The following is a 15,567-nucleotide window of genomic DNA, read 5'->3' on the forward strand; positions in this document are numbered from 1 at the left end:
CCACCAGGGGGCAGCATCTGTTCAAATCTATTTAATGGAGAAACTATATCTCTACATTAAGAATGTATGTAACTAAATGGGACATCTTATGAGCTTGTTCGGGTTGTCAGAACGGTGTAAATATGACTTAAATTCCTTGAGGACCTGCAATTGATAATCCAAATAAGTGTGACAGGTTGTCTAAACTAAAAGGATTCAATAATCCTAGAATTATAAGACGAGCAGAAAAAAACCCAAATGTCTGCAAAAGAACCCAAAAATGTATTTATTTTGACGTCTTCAGTTTACATATTGCATGTGAAAGTAATAAAGTAAGCGATTAGCAAAAAAGTCTAGCCAAATAAATGAAGAAATAGTCAAAAAGATTCTAGTGCACCTTAATTAAAAAACAAACTTAAAAGGTTTTAAGAAACATTTGTATTTCTAGCATTTAACACCACATTTATCAGCAAACTAAAAATCCTATTATTATCTTGCAGTGTAACTCAGGTCAAAGGTATAGTTGATACAACATTACTGCACAATTGCTAACATTCAGTAGACAGTTTAACAAGTCTAAACCCCCCTGTCAGCTTATAATTGAAGTTCATACAAACTCCTTTATCTATCAGTGCACAACAGATTAACTGTTTTACGAAACAGAAAAAAGAAACATTGATTTCTACAAATACTGCGAGAAGACCTTCCGCCCCTGCTGCAGTATAATTAACCCGAAAGAAAGTGAGTCAAAAATGCACCACAGAAACAGAGCAGAGCAACTAAGATAACCTGGAGGCTAAATACAGCTGCCATCTTGGAGAGTCCAGAACAATTAAGACTTAGAAAGAATCAAACAAAGGCGATACGCTATACTAATAGAAATCCTGCACTTGGTCACTCTGCCTCTTATTAGCAAAGCTTAGAATACAAAAAAACATTTGCAACTTTATTCGACTTTTGCACCAAAATGGCAAAAGTGTGTCTTTTTGTGCTGCTGAAGAGGCAGTCAGGCCTCCGTGGTAAATCCTCACCACATGTAGTAGCTGCGTGTGGTGTCGACAGGAGAGGGTTTTCCCTCCGTGCTGCCGTCTTTGTCCTTCTCGCCATCAGCCTCCCAAAGGTTGATGAGCGGAGGGTAGAGCTCGTTAAGCGGGATGGAGGAGGTCTTCAGCATGTACTTCTTCAAGGAGTGGTGGTAGTTTTTTCTCTTCCATCTGCGGGCGATGTAGACGCCCACCGTGGCCAGACTGAGGAAGGCCAGCATGGTCGACATGACGACCAGCACGGCCGCGCTTGGGTGCTGGTCGGACAGGTCCAGGGCGAAGGTGGCGCTACGCGTTGTCACGTTAACGCAAGACTTGTGCGTCTGCAGGTGGATGTTGGAGACCGTGAGGCAAACCTCGTACTCGGTGGCAGGTTGAAGGTGCGTGAGGTTGTACTCGTGGACGTCCACCGGCACCCGAGCTGTGTAGGTGATGTGGGGGTTGTCTATCTTCATGGTGGCCGAGGCCCACTTCAGGTTGGAGGACATGACGTTGGAGTTGACCTTCCAGGACACCAGGATGGAGTGCGACTCCGTCTGCTTGACGTAGATCTTCATCACCTGAGCGTTGTCGAGCAGCGTCCCGTTCACTCGGATGGTGGCGACCCGCGTGTCGGCCCCTTCGGTGTTCTGGGCCACGCAGGTGTACCGACCAGAATCTTCCACCTGCACGTGAGACAGCCGCAAAGTCCCCTCGCTGCTCAGGTGGTACCGATCCGACACGGTGTCTATTGTGATTTTGTTCCCGAGAGGAGTGACCCAGTAGATTTCCGGCTCTGGTTCGGCCATCGCCCGACAGTCCAGGCTGACGCTCATGCTCAGCTCCAGGTTCAGGTGGCTGGGGAAGGTGTCGTGGGATATAAGGGGAAGACACTGCTCCGGGGACTCCAGCAGCCTCAGCTCTCGGACCCGCTGGCCTCTGAGCTCTGGCGGGGAGGTGCACAGCATGGCCAGGGGCTCCATGAAGCGCACTGTGGTTCTGTTGGAGCTCATCCACTGGATGACGCAATCGCAGCGCAATGGGTTGCTGTGAAGACTGATCTCCCGCAGATTAGGCAACACCTCCACGATGTGCTGGTAAAGGGCAGTGAGGGCGTTACTGTTGAGCATCAGGCTCTCTAAGGACGGCATGTCCCTGAAGGCCAACCTGTGGACATAAGACAGCTTCGGGTTGTTGGTGGCCTCCAGTTTCGTCAGTTCCGGTAGGTTGTCCAGGGCGAAGCGATCAATCGACACCAGCTCCATCATGTTGTTGATGCCTAACTCCTTCAGACGCACCATGTTTCTGAAGTCTCCCTCCTGAATTTTGTGAACTGGGTTTTTGTTTAAGTCCAAGAATTTCAGATTGGGAACTTTCTGAAGGGCCAGTTGGGGGATTCTGACCAGTTTGTTGTCGTAGAAAGAAATGCTCTCCAGGTTGTCTAAACCTACAAATGCGTCCGCTGGAACATCCGTGAGATCCATGCCGGCCAGAACCAGACTCCTCAGGCTTCCCAGAGGCTTAAAGTTCATGTCGAGGAGGCCGATCACTGGGTTCTCCCCGATCATGAGGATCTCAAGGTTAGGTGTCTCTTCGAACCAGCGGCTGTCTATGACGTGGAGCTTGTTGGAGTTGAGGTGCAGGCGCAGCAGGCTGTGCAGGCCCGCGAACGCTCGAGGGGAGATGGAGCTTATCTGGTTGTGGTTGATGTAGAGCTCCTGCAGGTTGGAGAGGTTTCCCAGGCAGTGGTCGGGCAGCTGACTGATCTGGTTCTCCTCGAGATGCAGGGTGGTCAAGTGGTTCATGCTGGTGAGGCCAACGGCTTCCACGGTGCTGAAGTTGTTCTGGGACAGGTCCAGCTCGGTCAAGTTGAACAGCGCCTCCAGCTCTCCGCTGGTACGTGAGATGGCGTTGCTTTGGAGCAGTAACACCTGCGTATCTGTGGACAGGTTGGTAGGGATGTGTGTCAGCCTCAGGTCGTTGCAATCCACCGTGGTCGCCTCCTTGTAGGTCGACTGGGGGGTGAACCAAGGGCGGATCTCGCACACGCACAAACGAGGACACTCCTTGCTTTGTACCGGCGACGCAAAGGAAACGAGCAATCCCAAACACAGCCAGATTAGAGGAGGCCACGGCTGAGAGCTGAGCGCCATGTTGTCTGCTCTCTCTGCTCACAAAAGATTAGTTGAGAGGCAGCGTTTGGGAGAAAGGTATGAAGCGATGGTTCATGAGCATTAGTCTCCTTTGCTGCTTAGCTTGCTGCTGTCGGTCCAGACTGGTGATTTCTAACCCAGAGGACAGTGTTTGCAGAAGGCCGGCAGTGCAAACATCTGGTCCAAATGTCACCTGTCCTCCTCACTGAAACCTGAAAAACAAAGAGAGCAAAGCAATCTTTTAGCCTAAAAACACTGGATAAATTGACACGAGTGAGTACAACTGGAAAACAGCTCGGTAGAGCGGAGTGAGAAATTAACAAAGTTATGCTTGTGTCTTTGCAGAGGTTAAAATATTAAGCCAATGTCAGATTTCCTCGGTGCCCCGTCACCAGATATTTAGGAGACTAAGTTGACGTGTCTAACAGGGCAGAATGAATGTCAAATTCTTCTGGTTGCAGTTCTGTCACATTCATTCCTACTTTTTAATGAGCTCTCACACAGCCAGACACAGTTTGAAAATAAGTTTGAGAAAATGTTACTTCTGGATCTTGAAATAAAACTGACTGAGAGCATTAATGCCAAAAAGAAGAACGACTTAAAACCGTTTCTTGAGAGGGAAGATTTACTGTTACAGCAATGTAATCTCAAGCCTTTGCACATCGTATTTATGATTTGGCTTTTCCCATACCAAAAGTGTTCCTCTACGCACATGAACTAACAGAAAGAAGGAGGCAAAAACGTATGTATGCACAATATTTGTCAGTATCCAAGACGATAGAGTTGATTTTTAGCTCCGCTTCCCTGATGTATCTGCCTCCTTGGAGATTACGGACATGTTTTTCTCTCTGGGTTGGTTAGATTATCTGCATACCAGCTTAGTATCAGTTATCCTCTTGAGCGAGTGTGTGGGGTGGGCACAGCCGGCAGCTCTGGCTCTGAGCCCATTACACAACAGGCACACTACACAAAGTACAAAAAGTGATAAAGTCGAGCTTGGGAGGAGGTTGAGATGGTTGGATGGAACAAACACAAGACTTTTTCCCCAGGCGACCGGTGTTTGAGTCTGTTAGAAAGCAAAAAACAACGTGGATTCTTTTGTACGTTTTGTAAGGTATTTAACTTGCGTAACGTACATTATATAACTTTTATTCAGCAAGTAATTTTACTTACATAAAACGACTTATTTGAACTTTAACCCTCAGTATTTACGAATATTACAACGTGACACTGACAATGGTATTTGTAGTGGACTGACAATATATTACCGTAGACTGTATATAAAAGTGGACGTAGCTTCAGGGTCTGAAAAATGGTTCCGATGCAGAAGTACTTTAAGCTGCAATACCAGCGAGTGCCACTAGAGGTCGGCTCCAAAAAGCCTCCGGCTCCATAGACTCCCATTCAACTTTTCTCATCAAATTCTAAGTTAATAACATTTCTCCATTAGTTATCTCGGTGTTGTTAGCAAAAGGTCATTCCTTCTTATTAGTTTTCTGGAGATCCATCTGAAAATAATCCCTCATTAATTAGAAAATAAGCTTAAAAAAACCCGGTATTTTCGGGGGGCATGTCTGTCTGATTGACAGGCCTGTGGTACAGTCAGGTTACAGCTATCGGTGGGCGGGCGTAGTATCATCAGGTTTCCAATAAGATCAGTCAGATCCGCTGCTGGCTCCTCCCCCAGCTCGCCCAAATATGGTCACTTCCTGCTCCAAACTGCTCCAAACTAGCAAGATGGTGACGGACAGAATCTGAACTCGAGGCTTCATAACGGCTGTTCACAGACCAATTAGTGGCGTCACTGTTGGTTGCCGCTTGTATATTACACGCTCTGGCATGACATCGGGTTGTTACACGTGCAGGTTTGGACAAATTTAGACTAGCAAAGAGAGATTGGAGCATACCGACAGGCAAAGCCCCGAAATAATTTGTTGTATGGGATGCCTTTTCTTTCATTTGTCAATATGATTTCACCAACTCCTACGAATGTATGCAAGGATAATGGGCAAAGACTCGATTTTCACAAGCGGATATGATAATATGGGCACTGAGAATTAAAAATCAGTTGTCAGTTTCTTGTATCCCTTTAATTTTCTGTTAAAAGCAAAAAATGTCACTAAATATTCTTCTGTTGGATGTGCTTTGCAAGTGCAGACATTTATAAATACGTTTTTTTGTGAGGTTTTATTTGTGTATGTCAAGTGGTAAATATCTAAACAACCAAACGGAACTATTATAAACTATATCTATGATAGTTGACATATTATTTTCTTTCACCGAAACAGTGTCGGCTCCTAGTCTGACTAAAACTCACAGAAATTCGTATTCATCTTCACCCTCACAGACGGAGGTTGAGCATCCAGTGTTTGTGTTTGTGAGTGTTGCACAGAGTTGTGTGAACTTTGTTTTGCATCACAACTGACAACTTCCTCTGATATTAACATAAAACAGACACAGATTGTTTTCCCTTTCCTTTCATGTGCTTTGTGTTCACGCCTTGCGATGCGTTGACAACACCCCCCCCCCCCCTGTTTTACTTCCACATTTGCATGAACAATAACACAAAAACAGTTCAGCAAATACAGAATGAAACACTATACTATTTGGAATAACAGCATAACCAGGTAGTTTCTAGATATTTGAACACGCCCGGACGAGCAGCTTTGAACAAAGAGACACATTACACAACGGTAATCGAAGCGTGAAAGCATCGAAGGCTCGCCCGTGTTTCTTTCTCTTTGAGTGAGAATGCAGATGGTGGCGGGCGTCTACGATGACCTGGTCACACTAACCTGATCGAACTGATTCCCTCAGAGTGAATAAAGTGTGGCAGCAAGGACCAGCTTTCTTCTCTTGGCTCTATTCAGGGGAAAAAACAGCCAACATGTGGCATCTCCTTCTGCCTTTAATTATCTATCATTCATTCTCCCGAATAATCCACTCATATGTTGTTCAATTTAATTGCCTGCCTATAAATACACGGCGCCTCGGTATATAGAGATTTACTTGGTAATACATTAGTCTGTCCTCTCTCTTCCTCCATGTGTCGCGCTGCTGAGGTATTAAATCGGAGGAGACAGGCAGAGTAATCGTTGCCTTCATGCTGAGGCCATAAAACTCAGACACCTGGCATCAGCCTGGCATCACGATTGGGGTCCGCATCCGCTCCCACCTATCCCTCGCTGTGTGGACGTGTTGACCTCATTGACCCGTGGAAGGTTTGCTGAGCACATATGCTCTTTTTTTTTCTTTTTTTCACCAGTGTGCTGCTTCATAATCACTGCGGTACACACAAATTCGTGCTCACACTCTGCCCAGTGTTCCCACAGATAGCTATTATTGGCCACAGACCAGCTCCACTGAAGTGGTTGGAGTGGCTTCCCACCTGTTCATAACATCATAGCTTTCCTGGCCCGATGCTCGTTCAGTCATACAGCCTGCAGCTCTGAAGTCAGGCCCACTGTCACTCTGCTACTGTGTCTGAAGGATAACACTTTATATAGTTTATACAACCACATGCCTTGTGCAAAATTATCTTTAGTGCAAGCTCTACCAACCATACATTCATTTTATGCACCGTGTGCGTCGTTCCAACCCGGTATCACAGCAAAATGTGAAATAGACACATTTTAGCCTGTCTAGGCGTTACAGTTATACGTTTTCTTGTCGTGGACAAAAAGGAAACCTACTGCATGAATAGAGCCATGTGACTTCCAGGAAAATAAAAATTCATAGCTAAAATACCTTTTTGAGCTTATTAAATAAGCACATGGTTGGGGTTAGAAAAGAAAACATGGTTGAGGTTAGGAAAAACTGCCACCAAACCAACCCTTCCTTCCTCCTAGTATTGCCAAAAAATGGGTGTGTCACTTTCACGCATTCAAAACGTGTCACTGCCACGCCTAGACAGGCTAAATGTGTCTATTTCACGCTTTGCCATGATACTGGCTTGGTCATCGTTGTTAAAAGCACCTTTTCAATCTCATAAACACCTCCACAAACAATTATCTTATTGCTACTACACATTTTGGTGACTTCTGAGGAGAAATAGCACATTTCATTTCTTCCTTTCTTCCTTATACTTCTGGCTTCACTCCTTAATCTCAGCACATGACTCAAACTGCAACAGAGGACAACTGAAATCCTTTCGGGTCGTATCCTAGAGGGAATGAGGTTTGGCCGGACGACACCTTCGTGAGCTCTCAGGGAGGTAACAGAGATTAGGTCTGAGATTAATCCTCTGCCAGACCGGCACCTGTATCCTAAAAGAAATCTGCTGCTAATCTCTCGGTTGAGGCAGCAGAGAGCAAAGACACCGTACGGAGCATGATTAAAAATGCATGCTTACACGGGTATCCACACTGCACCCGTCCTCACACTCCTCACCAAATACACACTTTGTCCCATCCCGTCACACCATCCTCTCCCCCCTTCCCTCCCTACCCCCTTATTTGACTCACTGATTTTGACATGCATGCGTACACAGACTACTGGAAGGAGGCAGAGAAATCCTTCAACAGCTCGGTATTATCCAGCTGACTGTCTAAACTGAAGCCTCCAGCAGGGGGGATTTACTCTCTTTGCCCGCCCCAATCCTCATGAAGTTTTAATCTGTGTACACATTATACATATAAATCACACTCGCATCCATCTACGCCTTCAGTACGTGTTTACAGTAGCTAATGTTTGCAGTAGGTTCGTATAAACCTTCAGAGGATCCACCGGCCCTGCAGCTTCAAAGCAAACAGCGAGATAAAGCTCTGGGACATAATGAGGTCTGTCTGCTTCATGCTAAAGCCTCATAATGCATTTATAAGATGGGTTATTTGGACAGTAGAGGCAAAGCAGATAATAAGAGCTGCTAATGGACCCCGCAGGCAGATTGTTTCTCTTTCGATCCGTGTTTTCAGGTGTTTGCAATGTGCAGGTGGAAGTCTGTGTTTTCAATTGAAGGTGTTAGAAAAAGACTTTGACTTAATTAAAACTATATCTCCTACTTTGTGAAGAATGTATTTCAGTTAATTCGATTTTACACCTTTTAAGAGTTTAGATTCAGTAATATTGATATTACACTTCACCCCGGGCGTAGCCGGGAGGAACCTCTCTTGATAGCACGGTGCATCGTTGTTGTTTTTTCATACATGATGCTGTGATTTCACCTCGTCTGTTTCTGGGGGCTCCTTTTTATTATATATTTTTTTCTTGTTTGTTTTTTTTCACTGGGTGCAAAAAATGTAAGCAGCGTTTCTGAATCAGCAAGCCGCACAACAGGCTCGCAGACATGCCGTCGCCGCGGCAACGGCTATGCCACTGGCATTTCTGTTTCGTAAGAAGACATGAGAAGACAGCTATTAGTACCATCAGGCGGCTAGAGGAATATGAGAACTTTCACTGGTGCAAGAAGGTGAGCGCAGCATGAACGCCTTCGACAAAACATCAGAACATTAAAATATTCTGCTTACACAACGGCCTGTAAACACAACCATTTCTTGCACATGTGCTCATGCAATATGTCTGAGTCTTGCGTAAAGAAAACACCATATTCCAGCAGTATATTTCCAGATTGTAAAGCTGTTATTGTCCTCTAGTCGACCACTTTCATGATGTGGTGCTGCCTGATGTTTCCTCCACGTCCTCCCTGTGCTGGCCTGCCCCAGAGATACATCCTGTTCCTGCTCCATTAGTATGCAAGCGTCTCACTTCACATCACAGAGGGCTTTGGTGCAGCTGCTGATAGCAGAGGTGCAGCCGGGGAGGAGGAGGAGGAGGAGAAGGATGCATGTCCACTCAGTCAGAAAGTAAAGAGGGAAAAGATGGAGAGCTCGGAGGACCGCAGGAGGAAACTGCTCATCTGGAAATGCAACAGGACTGAAGGTACAATGACAAAATCCGGCGTTGGGTGTGGAAACAAAGCGAAGTATTCTGCATATTTTAACGATGTTTCTTCAAGACCCCGCTGATGTTTAAAAGTGACAGCGTAGCAAATCTGTGTTTCTATTTACTGCAAATCCATACGGTAGTTTTATTTCCCTGAGGAACAGATCTTGACACAATTTTTCTTCTCTGGCTTGAATTTTTTCATCCCACATCCTCCCCCACTCCACTTCAGCTCTTCTTACAATGTCTGAAGAGCCAATATGTCATCATTGGGGCATCAATCAATCATGCTGACAGGCCAGAGTGTCCTATCTCTGGGGAATCCCCGTTTGAAACAATGCAGAGGTCCTTTAATATCACCTCGCCCTGGTTTAATTGACTTATAAATCAAATGGAGTATGCCCATAAAAAAATGTCCATTGTTTTTGCTTTGTCTTCAACTTCAGCTTTAAATCAGAATTTTGATTTAAAAACACATGCTCGAATAAAAATAGAATAAAAGTTTTTTTTTTTTCTTTTATTGACAAAAAAATATAAACAAAGAAACACTGCTGACTTCGTCATGACATCTTGACAAAAAGCTGTCAGTGGCCCATCTTGTTTCCATGTTCCCCCTTCAGATCACACTCTGAAAGGGACAGGGTCAAGCTGTTGCACCCCTCGCCTCCCCTCCGCCGCTGTGGGAACCCCGGCACCAGCACATGCTGCAGAGCGATGCTGCACAATGGCTGCTACCCGAACACACACAGACACACCAAGACGTGTCTTTGTTTTGGAATTTTCTCACACTCCTCACCGCTAGCTGAGGACATACGTCACTGTGCATTGTGATGGTTAAGGTTCAGCCTCCTGAACTCTCGTATCATATCATTGGCTCGTTGGGTGACATCTGGATCAAATGTCTCCTTTTATTCACAGGACAAAGCCAACTACGCAAAGTTGGGTGTTTGCATATAAAACAAGTTCAGAGTGCAAACCATTTAATGCATAATATTTCTAAAAATAGAGCGATAGCTCGGCTACATAAAGTACAACATTCGAGATCTCCTGTTTTTGTGTTGCATTTAGGATCTCAGTAACAGGTGCTCTTTAATGCAGCAGCTGAAACAACAGAGCCTACTTGACAAAGGTGACCTGAACAATGCAGACTCCCACTGTTCTCACAAACTTCTGAGTATAGAGACGCTGGGTTTGTCTGTCTTTCTCCTCTTTGTCTTAATTTCACACATCTGCTGATTTCCCGACCCCTGAGCGTTTTAAACAGGTCTGATGAGCCGCAACTCGGCTGCTCCAGCTGCACTCTGCACTGCTGAGTGATGCTGCAGTTTGTGTAAATGTTACAGCACATTGTTAGATGGACCCCATGTCTCAGTACACCGATATGTCAGAGCTATTAGCAAAAGCAGGTTTAATATTGATCCATTTGGAGATTTTGGCCTTTTTATGGCATAAATATGCCTAAAACAACTTAACACAGATTTGCAGAGCAGATTTGACATGTTTTCTTTGTTTTCCTTTCTCCCATCAGTTCATATTGACCATTTGTCTAGACTTGAGTGAGGTTCCCAAAATCAGACACCCTGTTCAGATTGACTGCAGGGCTCAGTGTCCTTGCAAATCACTGCTAAAATGCATTTTATTGATAAGAGCCTACATATTGCAGATAAATGCAGTGTAAACATCGATGTAGATGGATTTTTTTTTTTTTTTTAAGGCTCTATTTTCTGTGCAAATCACATTTTTTGTTTGTTTGCTTCAGGCTGTGAAAACAGTGTTTCCTCCTGTCGGTTGTAACACGAGGATCCGCAGCACTTATTGTTTCATATCATTTTTGTTGATCAGCGCAGTTCTACAACCATAAAAATGATGACTTCATATTTATCCCCCTGAGCCGGACTGAAAACAGTCCCCTCGTGCTACTTGGTAAGAACTCAAAATAATACGCGATATTCTGCAGACATCAAAATATCCGCACAAGCATAAATAAACATATTGCTCTCACCGATGAAGCGCTGTATCCTCTTTACGCAGGAATGCTGCAGGCTGCTGGATCTGACCCGTGCAGCATCCGCAGCTCCGGGATCATGCGCGAGGGGTGCAGATTATGTTTTGGAGTATGATTAATCTGCTTTATCAACGCAAATAAATACACGAGAGGAAAACAGCCCGTCCGCTGCAGTATCCGTTGAGCTCCAGCCGGTGTTGGAGGCTCGGTGACACTTCAGAAGTGAGAGAAGCAGCAGCGCGCGTGCAGCTTCCAGAGACGAGCAGCTGCCCCGTGCAGGTCAGCTGCTCTGAAAAGCGTCTGACACCGACTGTGGTGCCCAAACAGGCAACCACCTCACCATCTGTTCTGTCATCACTACCATGGGAACCAAAAGTCCCACCCCACACACCGGCCACGAGCGGGGAGCTGTGGCGAGAGCTCGAGCCGCGCAGGAGGAACCAATGACGTCCGCGTGCACTGACGAGATGTCATTGTTTGACTGATTGTGTTGATCTCTTTCAAATAGTGTGTTGCCACTCATGAGGTCAGCATTACGGGGCTGTGGGGAGGATATCAAAGGACTTTTGGCTGCCACCAGCCCAGAGTTTATATAAATTTAATGACTGGCTGATCAATAATTCATCAAATTATGATATGAAATGGACTTTAAAGTGGATCTCACGAGTCACCCCCCACCTCTCTCTCTCTCTCTCTCACAGACGTGTTTCCATCACTTCAAAGGATATTTTCTTAACTTACATTTAGTTCCTGGAGACTTATAATAACCTTAACCAGCACGTGCATCAGCCTAACTAATATTAACCAAAAGCAAACTTAACTTTAATATGAAACCAGGTGTTCACCCATATATTTAACCACCTACATTATGGGGACTTGCTTTATGTCCCAATAAGGAAGCTGAGTCCCCACAGTGTCTGTAAACGGCTTTAAGTCCCCACAACATGAGTAATACAAGTACACACACAAACACGTGTACACAGGAGTCTACGTTGAAAAAGAGATAAATCTTTTTCTTTTCTTTTTTTTTTTTTTTTCTCAGACCTGTCATTTGTTTGGTTTCTTTCTTCCCTCCTCCTCCTCTTCCTCCTCTTCCTCCTCCTCCTCCTCCTCTCCCCCCTTCCTCTCTCAGGGGAGCCGTGAAAATGACAGCGTTTCATCACTTTCTGTTTGAGCTGCTACTTTGGGAGCTGCCAGCCTGCTTCTTTATCCACACTGTAGCTACAGAGAGGAAATATTATCGTCTCTGAGCAGCGACAAGAAAGTGCACCAGGCAGATGTCATGTGCAGGTTTTTGTCTGTTTACATTGGAAGTTAGCAGATAGTTCCAGATGTGTTTACATTTTTCCAACAGAAGGAGGATCAGAACAAGTTTTTCTTATTTATAAGTTCAACTGAGTGTATATATATATATATATATATATATATAAGATAAAACTTTTACTCTGTATATATATATATATATATATACATATATATATATATATATATATATATATAAAGTTTTATCATTACAAATGTATTAACAGCATTTAATTCATTAAGCCGGGAGCCACTGCATATCGTTCTTCCACCACAAAGAGCTCCAAGTTGATTCAGCAGTCAGTGTGTGTGTGTGTGTGTGTGTGTGTGTGTGTGTGTGTGTGTGTGTGTGTGTGTGTGTGTGTGCAAGTTGCAACCGGCAAATCCTAATTTCCCACCATTAACCTGCAGTGCTTGTGGCGTGGTTGCCGCGGCAACGGCTCCCCTCCCAGGAAAAGACGATGCAGCATATCCACCGGTTTATTAGATCTCCGATCACACAGCTCGCTCCACATGGCCATCTGGGAGAAGCAGTCACAAAGAACAACACATGCCCTCCGATTTACCTTTTGCACGTCTTCACATCGTTGTTGGTTGTATTTTTTTGCCGCATCCCGCTCCGCTGAGGCGCACGGCAGCAGTGTCATTTTGTCCTGTCAGTGCTTGTTTGCGCTCTTAGATGGGTGAAATATTAAATGGGAAGTGAGAAGTGATGAGATGAATGTCGGGAGGACATAAAGTCCGCGAAGAAAATGAACACAGATACGTTTGACTTCACCGCAGCTGAGCTGATAATGACTCCATCCGTCGGAGTTCACCCACAGTTTATCTGGAACCAGCGCGATGATATTTATTCAACACGAGAGGACAGGCCGTTTTATTTGTACAGATAATGTGAACGAAACACTTTTTAATTTGATTTTCTTGATTAAATCCGATCTAATCTACTATGAACAGCTTGGTGTTGTCTTCGGATGGAGATGGAACAGATGCTTGCCTCCAAACTGTTTGCACATTTTCAACCTTGTTGTGACATTATGTATCACAGTCACACCTTTCCTGGTGCCGTTCCCACCTTCTGCCGAGCCGCAGCAAACACTACTGACGAGCTGCAGATGCTGTTTCACTCACAAACACACACACACACACATAAATTCTTGTGTGCACGACAAACACAGATAATCTCCAGATTTATTCAGATTTTAGTTTCAAATTTATAATTAACCTCGTGCAGCGTCGATGCTTTCCGCTCCTTCATCTGCAGCACAGGTGAAACATATCAGACGTGGATGTTACACAGAAACAGAAATACGATGCAGTGCAACATAAATAAGCACAAACAACTTCAGAACATCCCTCCTGAGTTGGATCAGCACCTTTCGGTCTCAACATAAATTGTACATCAGGAGACTCGCTGGATTTATGGCAGGCTCCTTAGATTGGATTCCAAGAGAGTGAGCAAATATTGTTTCCTTTGGGGCTTTCGGGTCTGGCTTTATTATATCGTATCCAATCAGGTCATCATCAAGGACTAGTTTGGGAAAGACACATGCGCAATTTATGTATATATATATATATATATATATATATATATATATATATATATATATATATATATATATATCACTACTATGTCTGTAATTATGAACCTACAACCTTGAGACTTGAAGCTTCACTATAATAAAGAGGAATTGCTGGCATGGCTGTGTGTGAAGGTAAAAATCCATCTAAATGCTCCTCTGTAGCTCACTTATTCATGTGTTGTCGATATGTTATATTTTGTCTGTTTGACAGGTTGAAGTTTTGGAGGTTTCCGTGCTGGACTTGTCATCGCTGTCAGCTTGACAGCAGAGACTCCAGGAAGTTACTGCACCCAGCTAAGACACAGCTTAGCTCCCTTATAATATCAGTTTGTTGTTTTTGCATGTTGTTTTTTGTGCAGATTTAAAGAAAATTAGATATAGTCTGCTAATAAGTGAGATTTAAGGGTGGTCTCTGGACATAATCAGACCATTGACTGTATACAAACGTGGATGTAGCTTCTGGCTCTGAAAAATGAGGCTAATGCGGAAGTTCCTTAAGCTGCAATACCAGCGAGTGCCACTAGAGGTCGGCTCCAAAAAGCCTCCGGCTCCATAGACTCCCATTCAACTTCTATCATGAAATTCTAAATTAATAAAATGTGTCCATTAGTTATCTCGGTGTTGTTAGCTAAAGGTCACTCCTTCTTATTAGTTTTCTGGAGGTCCATCTGAAAATAATCCCTCATTAATTAGAAAATAAGATTAAAAAATACCTGTTTTTGGGGACGTGTCTGTTTGATTGACAGGCCTGTGGTGCAGTCAGGTTACAGCTATCGGTGGACGGGACGTAGTATCGTGGGTTTCCGATCAGATCAGTCAGATCCAACGCTGGCTCCTCCCCCAGCTTGTCCAAATATGGTCACTTCCTATATAATACAAGTATTTTCCTACACTTGAGCAAGAGTTTTTAAATTCTTTAGATCAGGTAAACTAGATCTAACAAACCCACAGTAACACTATGGACCAGTTTTAGCCTTTTTTTTTTTTTAGAGGGAAGTGATATGAAACCCAGTCGAGCCTCTGCTGTGTATGTGAGCGACTTTTCTGGAATAGGGTGTGTTTTTATCTCCGTGCTGCGTTTAAACTGCGTCAATCATTACCCGCGCCGTGTAGAAATGTGGGGCAGCGCTCTTCCACTGTTGTCGGCTTCGACTGTTTACGTCCAGGACAGCGTTTCACCTCCGGCTCATTTGTATGCTTCTCTTGGACTGATTTAGTGTTTTTGAAATGTTCTTTGGTATCTTTTGTAATGTCTCGTCTCGTTGGAATAGCCACAGAGGTGACGAGGTCCTGACTCCTGTTCCACGTGTCACTTTGCATTAGTGTCCATATTACAGGCTGCTGCTCTGCAACCAATCAGAGCCACTTAATGGCAAAATAAACAGATCCCTTTCTAATTGCTCCTGAGAAAAGCAATTTAGCGGAGGGTCTTGGGGATTGGCTTTCATTTGAGGTTGTCAAACACAGGCCTGGCTTGATTTGTTTTGGTCTGTTCAAAAATTAAAATAGTTTCCAAAGCATTTGTGTGGCGGTTCGGAGTATGATGTGTATGTGAATTAGCTGTTTAGACTCATTTGCTTCATGCAAAAATACAGTAATAAAGTTAATTGCTCTTGGGTGTGCTACCTTGTGATAAAATACAA

The 15,567-nt window shown here is 44.3% G+C and overlaps 1 protein-coding gene across 1 annotated transcript; it reads right to left on the reverse strand.

Annotated features, from left to right (window-relative positions):
• Positions 1–246: 246 nt before the first annotated feature.
• LOC138201741 (leucine-rich repeat neuronal protein 1-like) lies at positions 247–11,476 on the reverse strand. Its single transcript, XM_069155316.1, has 2 exons — positions 11,037–11,476; positions 247–3,366 (listed from the first exon to the last, which is right to left on the reverse strand). Exon 2 carries the CDS (start codon positions 3,152–3,154, stop codon positions 1,007–1,009), a length of 2,148 nt encoding a protein of 715 aa, XP_069011417.1. The 5' UTR covers positions 3,155–3,366; positions 11,037–11,476; the 3' UTR covers positions 247–1,006.
• Between the last annotated feature and the right edge of the window lie 4,091 nt (positions 11,477–15,567).

Source organism: Embiotoca jacksoni, unplaced genomic scaffold (assembly GCF_022577435.1).
Source record: "Embiotoca jacksoni isolate LCO1_2020_lvr unplaced genomic scaffold, fEmbJac1.0.p SCAF_1, whole genome shotgun sequence".
In the NCBI taxonomy this organism is placed as follows: domain Eukaryota; kingdom Metazoa; phylum Chordata; class Actinopteri; family Embiotocidae; genus Embiotoca; species Embiotoca jacksoni.